This window comes from Camponotus vicinus, unplaced genomic scaffold (genome assembly GCF_025532165.1).
Source record: "Camponotus vicinus isolate PSW18456_S1 unplaced genomic scaffold, iyCamVici1.0 SCAF_7, whole genome shotgun sequence".
NCBI lineage: Eukaryota > Metazoa > Arthropoda > Insecta > Hymenoptera > Formicidae > Camponotus > Camponotus vicinus.
This window is the reverse complement of record NW_028141979.1, coordinates 14,891,378-14,901,378: the sequence shown is the minus strand read 5'-3', so window position 1 is coordinate 14,901,378 and position 10,001 is coordinate 14,891,378. Positions and strand designations below refer to the sequence as shown.

The window sequence follows — 10,001 nt, the reverse complement described above, 5'->3', positions numbered from 1 at the left end:
TTCATTGCGCTATATATCTCACCGCGCTCTTGCCGCGTGCGCTTCTTTCTCACCGCGCCGTATCTCTCGCCGCGTGCGCCTCTCTCTCGCCGCGCTGCGCTATCTCTTCTCTCGCGTGCGCCGTATCATTCCTTCGTGCTGTCTCTTTCTTTCTTTCCTAGTGTTTGCTCTCTCATAATAACTCTCTCGCAAAGAGTTATGTATGAAAGCTGGGACGGGAGAGCGCGCCAAACGCAAAGAAAGTACATCATGACATAGACTTATAACTATTTATTCTGCTTATATTTAGTATACAAATATAATTTTTGTCTTACATATTAAGAATTAAAAGCTAAAGCTGCCAGCTCGCAATCGACGAGTTGATGCTTGTTGAAGGTGTCGCTAGCGCGTATTACATTCGATACTTCTTTCGGATCCGTTACAGTGGACGCGATATTGGAGAATAGCGTAAATTTGACATCAACTGTCTCGATCACTCTAACCAATCGATCAAAAGTTACATCTATACATTGATCGAGATCGAACATACGGTGTAACGTCGATTCGATCATCATCATGCGTACGTCTGAAGATTCGAGACTTATGAGTTTAGCGTCGTTAATCGTATGAACTCGCACTGTTAGCGGTCCAACACTTATAAAATTGTAGATGTCTTGAGAGCCGTTCCGAAGGAGATTTAGAATGTTATGACGTTGCTCACAGAGTCCCTTCCACGTTTCGAGAGATAATATCAGTTCCTTTCCCCGATGATCTCCTATGGCAATCACCACGTAACTCGGCGGATCCACGTTGATACCAATTTCGAGGAATTTGAATTCCGTAGCAGTCAATGCGTATCGTCTACCTAGTATACGAACCGCACGACGCTCCAACGAAATGCTACGGGAAAAATTAAAATTAAATAATAGTAATAATAATAAAATTTGTAAAAACAGAAAAAATAGAAAGAAGTTAAACGAAACTTACTCGTCACATTTCTTCTCAAACAATGGAGTTTTATCACGAGTCGGCACGTAATTATTCACTTGTCTTCCGATGCCGCCGCCGCCGCTGCTGCTGCTGCTTCTTTCGACGTAGTACATTTCTCTGGGGGGGGTTATGAAAAGTGAACCACCAAGTGAACGGTTAACGCGACACTGATCGTACAGGAATTAACCGAGTATACGTGACGCTCATCTTCCAAAAGTATAATGTGGTGGGGGATCAATGCTTCTAACGCTTTGAAATTTAGGAGAAGGGGGAGACGGCGCTCGGACAAAAGAATTCTTAGAAACGCAAGGAAAGGATTAGGGTGGGGAAATAAGAGATAACACATATTAATGTTTACATATTTTATTTTTCTTGCAATTCTTTCTGGCGTTGCGACCACCAGTTAAATATTTTGAATACATTTTGTAATGCGCAATTCTTAACATGTTTTCCACATCGCATACTATTGGTAATATCTAATTTATTTAGAGAATCAATATCTTCGTAATCTGCATCCAAGGTTTCAATGATATAGCCGTTTCCCGCATCGTCTAGTATATCGGTCAGCCATTCTCGCTTTTCAAGTCCTTTAACGTACACGACAGACGATTCTTCTTCTTCTTCTTCTTCTTCTTCGTGTATCGTACCAACGACAGCTGTTGTAATTACACACTGAGCCAAGCCATACGGAACGTTTCCGTCTTCCCATTGTAATCCGTGATGATTTCTAATCAGCCATGAGACTTGACATCGCTCAGATTTTGTAAGCACTCTCCACGGTACGGGACTTGCGAAAAAGTAATGCGAGAGAACATATCCCTTTCTCAGGATTGCCGCTTCCTTCACGACAAAATTTCTCCCGACAATAAATCCTTGCAGATCCACAAACGTTGGTACGGACATGACGAGATCTCTCTCTCTCGTCGCGAGGAATGACTACACTCTAAAACCAACGCCTCGCAACACTTTGATTTATATATCCTGCTCCTCTTCCCCTCTCTCTTGTGTCGCGAACACTTAGGTGATTTTGCGTACAACGTTGGTCAACGGATTGTACTGGATCACGCGATCGTGTATAATGAGACAGTACGCAGTGGTATTCGTCGGCACGTTCTCCTTAAACTCGAATTCCAATCTCACATCCACGGTTGCGCTCTTGACCGATTCGTTTTGTCGAGAACAATCGAACGCCAACGAACGGGCTAGGAACGTCTATCGAACGTCTATCGAACGTCTATCGAACGTCTATCGAACGCCAATGGACGCCAACGAATGGTTCAAGAACGGCAGTGAACGACTATCAAACGTGTAAGGAACGTCTATCGAACGCCAACGAACATCCATTGAACATCTATCAAACGCCAATGAACGCCAACGAACGGGCCAGGAACGTCTATCGAACGCCAACAGACGCCAACGAATGGGTCAAGAACGGCAGTGAACGACTATCAAACGTGTGAAGAACGTCTATCGAACGCCAACGAACGGGCCAGGAACGTCTATCGAACGTCTATCGAACGCCAACGAACGGGTCAGGAACGTCTATCGAACGTCTATCGAACGCCAAAGAACGCCAACGAACGGGCCAGGAACGTCTATCGAACGTCTATCGAACGCCAACGGACGCCAACGAATCAAGAACGGCAGTGAACGACTATCAAACGTGTGAGGAACGTCTATCGAACGCCAACGAACGGGCCAGGAACGTCTATCGAACGTCTATCGAACGCCAACGAATGGGCCAGGAACGTATATCGAACGTCTATCGAACGATTATCGAACGGGCCAGGAACGTCTATCGAACGTCTATCGAACGACTATCGAACGTCAACGATGGATCGGCGATCGGGAATAACCGGGGAAGCGAAGAAACAACATAGTTTAGAGAAACGGCAGTTGGTGAACGAACTGCACGCATCGGCGAGAAAAAATTTTCCCCGAAGACACGTCATAGTGCGGGGATACGATGACCTGTGACAAGCTGACATCGTCGAGATGCGTCCGTACTCTCGTTTCAACAGAGGTTACCACTACATACTCACAGTCATCGATGCGTTGAGCAAGCACGCGTGGGCCGTACCACTCAAGAGTAAAGGCGGAAGCGAAACAGCTGACGCTATCGCCGAGATAATTCGAGATAGCAAGAGATGTCCGAAAAACATACAGACCGATAAAGGGAAGGAATTTTATAATGCCGACGTGCAACGGCTCGTGCGAAAATATAACATCAATCACTATTCTACGTATTCGGTATTGAAGGCATCGATCGTTGAGCGATTCAATCGCACGCTGAAAAACGACATGTGGAAGATGTTTACGCTGAACGGATCTTACAAGTGGATCCACGCGTTGCCGCGACTCGTATCGGATTACAACGCGCGCAAGCATCGAACGATCGGTATGCGACCCGTCGACGTTACCCCCGCGATCGCTGAAAGACTCTTGACTACGGTGTACAACCACGTAAATATCGCGGGTCCGGCGAAATTCAAAGTAGGTGACTCGGTACGCGTTAGCAAGTACAAGACAATTTTCGAGAAGGGTTACACGCCAAATTGGACAACCAAGGTGTTTAAAATTGTAAAAGTGCAGCATACTAATCCCGTAAGCTATTTACTCGAGGACTATCGCAAAACATCTATCGCCGGAGCGTTCTACGAGCACGAGTTGCATCGCGCGAATTATCCGGACGTATATCTCGTGGAGAAAGTACTGCGCAGGAGGGGTGACGAGGTTTACGTGAAATGGCTGGGATTTGACAATTCGCACAATTCTTGGATACATAAGGACAATGTGATTAATTAATCATACAGTGTTTATTTTTCATTTTCAAGAAAAAATATGTACAGCATATAAAAATATACATGAAATATATAAAATACAAAAATCTTTATTAATACATCCTTCCCAATAATCGTATATAATACAATATATGAAATATGAAATACATATATATATGAAAAAATACAAAAATCTTTATTAATATTTCTTCTAATAGTATAATACACACACACACACACACAATCGTGAAATATTGTAAGAGAGAAAGAGAGATGGATAGCGACGGATGATAATTAGAATAAACATATGAGAGTAAGCGCGTTTCAAGTATCACATTGGAATGAAAACAGTGGAAAGGGTCTATGGTAGAGATGAAGGTGATGAGCGTTTAAGAAACAGAGCAACTGTCAGTATCGAATTGGATAGCAGTGAAAAGAGTGTCGAGCGAACGGTTGAAAAGAGTGTCGAGCGAGTGTTGAGCGAACGGTTGAAAAGAGTGTCGAGCGAACAGAAGGAAGTCTTATATATCGGATTAAATAGATTATAAAAAAGAAAAGAAGGAAGGTAAGAAATAAAGAAAAAGAAAATAAGGAACAAGAAATAATACAAAGGATAATGATATTATTTATGTTTTTCAGCATGTGCCCCCCAGTGCTATATAGACCCGCTCCGCGGTTCGACCCGCTACTCCGCGGATTGCGTAATGCAATGTGCTTTAAGGTCTATGGTCGCGTTTTAGAGATGCCCGGACTGGTTCAGGACATGAAATTTTGCCTAATTTGCTATCCGGTAATGTTTCACCGGAGTAATCTCCTAAAACCTTTTTCGCAACATCAATTTTGCGACGGACCCTTCACTGTAGAGCGCTGTCGAAGATGCAAAAGGTCAATATCATTGGTGCAACCCATCTATGATTGCGATGAATGCTTCCCAATGTACATACGTGTGTACAACGTAATGAAAGAAGAAAATCTTAACATGAGCGAACTCCTAGTATTATATTATGATATGAATGCTCTTAATGTAATCAAACTGCATTTTATAACAGATCCTTTTATTGACGATGAAACCTTACCTAACCTAGTTGAAGATCGAGATAACATGTTAGAATAACATACATGTAATTTATATTGTATTATATTATATGTATATTATATACATATATATTACATGTATATTACATGTATATTATATTGTATTATATTATATTATATTATATTATATATATTATTATATTATATTATTTTTAAATTTTTTTATTAATATTTCTTTTATTAGTATAACACACACACACAAATGTATTCATTAACATATTTATAATAAATTTATATTTTTATTGTAGAAAGAAACATTTATTTATACACATTTCGTTGCGCTCCCATCCTTTGGCATCTCTCTCTCTCTCTCTCGCGCGCTAGTTGTATGTCTCGCGATGTCTTCGTTGCGCTCTCTCTCTCTCGCGCGTTAATCATAAGTCTCGCGATATCTTCGGCATGTGTCATTGTTCTTTCACGCTATCTCTTTCTCTCTCGCACTTAGATAGAATAAGTATAGTAATCTCTCTCTCGCATGCGCTATGATACAAAAATGTACGGTTAAATAATTTTATATTTTATAAAGTTATCCTATAACGTCCCCACGGTAGAGTATCGGTGGTTTTGGGTACGATATACCGCTTGTCGTCGTACGGGCTCAGAGCAATTTTCGTCTCGCGAATTGTGTATACTTCGTGCAATTTAGATCTTATACAGGACTGTTGTCGCGTCATTTCAATCTCATCGTGCAAACACCGCGTGTAATCGTCGAATGTTATCGTTCTCGCGACAACGTTGCTTTTGACGCCTTTTGCCTTTTTTGTGTCTTTCATTCCATCGACTCGTAACGCATACATTTTTGCTCTAAGCCCGACGAATTCGGTCATTATCGCACCGTTATTTTCATCCTTCATCAAGCCCGGCACTTTTTTATTCACGAGCGGTATACCGTACGCATTGTCCGCGGCATAATCGCTCGTATCGAATCTAGCGATATCGCGCTTCATGTTCTCGTACGCATCGACGCACTCGACGTGATATATTAGACTATCTGTGTCGGTGTACATGATCTTACATTTGTCGCGATACAGGGGAGACATATACTCGTGGTGAAATTCGTACAGACATACTTTCGATATGTCGAGTATGCACATACTGACGTATATTGGTTTATAAAATTTTACTTCCAATTTGCGCAATTCTACTGCGATTAAATTTTCCGAAAAAACGCTTCGACTATGGAAATTTGGTTTGGCGATCATCGCTTCTGCGCCGTATCGTCCATCCCACTTTGTTAATAATTTTACATCGACGCGATTACGCACATTTTCCATAGTTTTGCCAAATACCGCGTTATTCATCAGTTTATATAAATTTTTTTCAAAATCATTTTTCGCGAGTGTTCTAAACTGTGTATTTAATTCAATATAATTGCGAAGCCACGGAGATTGTGTAGTAAATTGTAATACGCGATGTATTTTTGTAACGCGAAGGCCGTGTCGCGTACATTGCTGTAGATTACGATAGTGTATCACATAACGCTTCTTATCGTATAGCGTTGCGAGGAGTTTGTCTTGCCGCTTGCCGGGCGGCTTGTCGCGTGTCGGACAAAACGGTAGGTCAGTGTGCGTATCATGAAGATGTTGCGGGTACTCGAGATCGACTTCGAGGATATAACCCGTAGGCGAATCTAACGCGATCGATGCTATGTCAAAATTCGACACGTCGTCGACCCATCGAAAATCGGCATAGGGCAACGGTTGACATATTGCCCATCCGTATAAATTATTAACATCAAAATACATCAAGTACGACGATGATTTCGATGGATCGTACGATTGCATGTACTTGTTATTAGCGTGAGCGTATCTGTTGGAACATTGGCTCAGACCATCGCGTATACCGCGTTCGATAAACATGACCATGTCGATGTCGGTAAGCAATTCGAACGTAATCTTTGTATGCTTCAACATGGCATCCCACGTGTATCCGGGGAGAGTATAGTAATACGCGGGGTCGAGTCCGTAACTTTTGATGCAACTATCGCGAAAGTTTTCAAAAATATCGGCTAATAACAAGACGTCGATTTTGAGATACAAATCGCTATATTCGCCTAGCGTTCGAATGGAGAATCGCGTCCAGATGTTCTCGGCGTGCGCGTAATCGTTCTCGGATATAGTTTCACCGGTCAAGGAACTGTAGAATGATTCGCGCGGTGGTAAACATGTATCTTGCAACCTATCTACAGAGTCGACATATTCGTACGGAAAGACGCCTTTCCGTGTTAAAATACTGAAATTTTGTGCGGATAAATTTTGAAATTTCGATTTTAAAATTTTGAGTTTGTCTTTGTCTAGATAAGATGCCAATTTGTCGAGACTTGCTGTAAGAAATTTGTACGAATCGATGAAGCGTAATTTTACATGATTTTTCCGTGATTTTCTTTTGTCTTCCTTACAGTCAACATTTTTCGTAAACGAAATATATTTTTCCTTGGTTATCGGAAGTAATTCGATTTCCCCTTCGAACGCCGTGGCTATATCCATGATAATGAAATGCGCGTCGTAACCGGATAAATTGTGAAAGACTATGGGAATGCAAAAAGATTCTTTGTAATTTAGATTGCAATTTGAGTGCGCGGGACCCCTATATCGCCCGGTCAAATGACAATGATCGCGTACACGCGTATCGTCTTCTTGCGTAAACAATTTTTCACATATATGACAATGCGTTGCACTATGAAATTTTTCCCACTTCGGATGTTAAATCTACCATGGGGACATTTGTTGTTAAAATAGTCTTTACACGTAACGCTAAATTTTTAAGTTCTTCGGTGAACCACGAAACGCAATCGGCGCTACGGTGAGAATTATAAACGGATAACGAGTTGTCGTACGAACAATGCATATAATACGCTATGCTAAATACTTGGTGATGTTGGTATAAATTTTGCTGTTCTTCCTCCTCCTCCGTCTTGGTCAAAACGCATTCCAAATCGGCATAAATCACAAATGGAAGCCGCTCTTTCCTCGTGTAGTTGTTGAACTCGAGCCACTTGTCATTGTCGCTCGGCAATCGGATAGCGCATTCGTTCATCGCCTCGCAGTCGATCATGTGTGACTGCAACTTGTCCTCCGATCCGAAATAGTGCAAGCATCTGTAAAAGAATATTTAAATTAAAGATTTATGCAATGCATCATATATTTTATAATTACATAAACTATTTAAATTATACGTACCGATCAAAGATATATTTTTGATTCTTGTGTTTGCTCAACTGTGAACTGACGAGTCGGGAGAGATTCTTGATGCATGCGAAATGTCCGACGCTGTTACCGTCTTCCACGTACAACAAGTTAACGTGCTTATCTCGTTTCTGCTCCAAAAGACGTATCGGAACAATGCTGTTCTCTTTCTCGATGCTGTACACGTTGATCGAGATATTGTTTGCAAGTTCAAATTTTTTTAGTTGGTTCAACGTCATCGGAAACTCGATATTTTGTACATTTAACACCGTCGTATAGTGGGGATATGAAGATTCCCGTTCCGTATGATTTTCGGCGGGGTACAGAGCGGCGACCACTGCCCACGCGAAACACGCATTGTCTCTGGATTGCACGTTAACCACCGCTTTCTTCGCCGTAATTTCTCGCGGCAATTTAATATAACATCCCGCGCGCATAGAATTATATTTATTTACATTAACAGTCAAATTCTGTATTCGCGACAATGCCCAACCACTATCGCGTTCCTGAAATTCTTCCAACGATGCTAGAGTGGGCTCGATAACGCGACGCTCGTACCACTCGTGTAAATCGGACGTGCGAAAGAGTTCACAGTTTCTCGTATTGATACTTTTATTCGCACGCTTATCACCCGACACAAATTCACCGTTGAATATAGTGTTCACTTTTACACTGTTGTGTGTTTTTATAACGTTTTGCACTTGCTCGAGCACGATGTCTTTGGCATCCTCGAGAAATTGACGAGGTTCGATATAGTTTGTGTTAATCACAGCACCGGTCAGAATACGACTATCGAACGCGGTATCGATCTCTCGCCAAACGAGTCTTTCCGTTATTGTCGCCGCTGTAATCACCACCGCTGGGTATAAACCGTCTCTGCAATCGAGTCTTTGCACCTTCGAGTCGCGCGATTTTAGCCACCAGAGACTGTCTACTTCCGATCGAGAGTCGCGGACGCTTGACACGGCTGCGTTCTTCGAGCTGTTTGATAAATTCCTCGCAACGCTGCAGCCATGCAAAATACTCGCCCAAGGTGGCAATTTGGCGGGACTGCTCCACCAGGTCGCGTTCAGTCTGCTCGATGTTTTCCATTTTTTTTCCTGTCTTTTTTTTCACACTTTTAAAACACTACGTCACAGTTTTCTACGGAGCACTTGCACGTGACTTTTGCACACGATAAGCAATACCGTTCGGTATCTTGAACGTGAGAGAGTATATTCATACGTTTATAACGTTGAAAGCATAGGTTTAAGACATCTCCATGAACACAATGCAAAACTTTCATATCATCATCATCGGCATTGTCACAATTTTTTCGGAACATTATTTCATATCTAGGATATTTCCAACGCCTATACTGCGAAGGACGCAAATTGTTCATTATCACCAATTCTACGCGCTTTCCAATATCTATACAAATACTAATGCCCAGAGCTTTACCGAAACACAGAATCTTCCGTAGAATGCTCGTCGCATAGCAGTAATAGTTATTTCCATAGCTAAATTCTTCTTCTTTCTTGCACTCGTCAAACATTCGTCTGTATATTTTTTCTCGGAAGGAGTAAGACCAGTGATAAGCAGGTTCACGTTGGATATAGACCCGTTGTCCGACAACGTGGTTACTAGTTCGTGATACGCGTAAATCGAGTTCGCGATCGCGTAGAAAATGCACCGGTGATATTCGTTGCACATCAAGTTCGTTATACAAAAATTTTTTTTTACCCTCCAGAATATCGATGATATTCTCTTTACAATAATCAAAATATTCATTTTCAAAATAATCATCATCGACCTCATTATAATTAAAATTATCCATATTAAAATTAATTTTCCGTCTTGCGCACACTTTACACAGTCTTATTCAATGTTTTTTCACAGCGTGCATATTGAGCACATATTGCACGGAAATCTTATATACAAAGGCTTGCTACAACTTGAACAGAATCGGCCATCCATCGCATTGAGTCTCTCA

General features: G+C 41.7%; 2 protein-coding genes and 1 pseudogene across 2 annotated transcripts; all 3 read right to left on the bottom strand.

Annotated features, from left to right (window-relative positions):
- Window positions 1-317: 317 nt before the first annotated feature.
- On the bottom strand, window positions 318-1,176 carry LOC145974211 (uncharacterized). Its single transcript, XM_083104021.1, has 2 exons — window positions 1,157-1,176; window positions 318-879 (listed from the first exon to the last, which is right to left on the bottom strand). The coding sequence occupies exons 1-2, from the start codon at window positions 1,174-1,176 to the stop codon at window positions 318-320; spliced, it is 582 nt and encodes a 193-aa protein (XP_082960147.1).
- Window positions 1,177-5,362: 4,186 nt separating this feature from the next.
- On the bottom strand, window positions 5,363-5,938 carry LOC145974210 (uncharacterized). Its single transcript, XM_083104020.1, has one exon. It carries the CDS (start codon window positions 5,936-5,938, stop codon window positions 5,363-5,365), a length of 576 nt encoding a protein of 191 aa, XP_082960146.1.
- Window positions 5,939-7,605: 1,667 nt separating this feature from the next.
- LOC145974209 (uncharacterized) lies at window positions 7,606-9,721 on the bottom strand (annotated as a pseudogene).
- Between the last annotated feature and the right edge of the window lie 280 nt (window positions 9,722-10,001).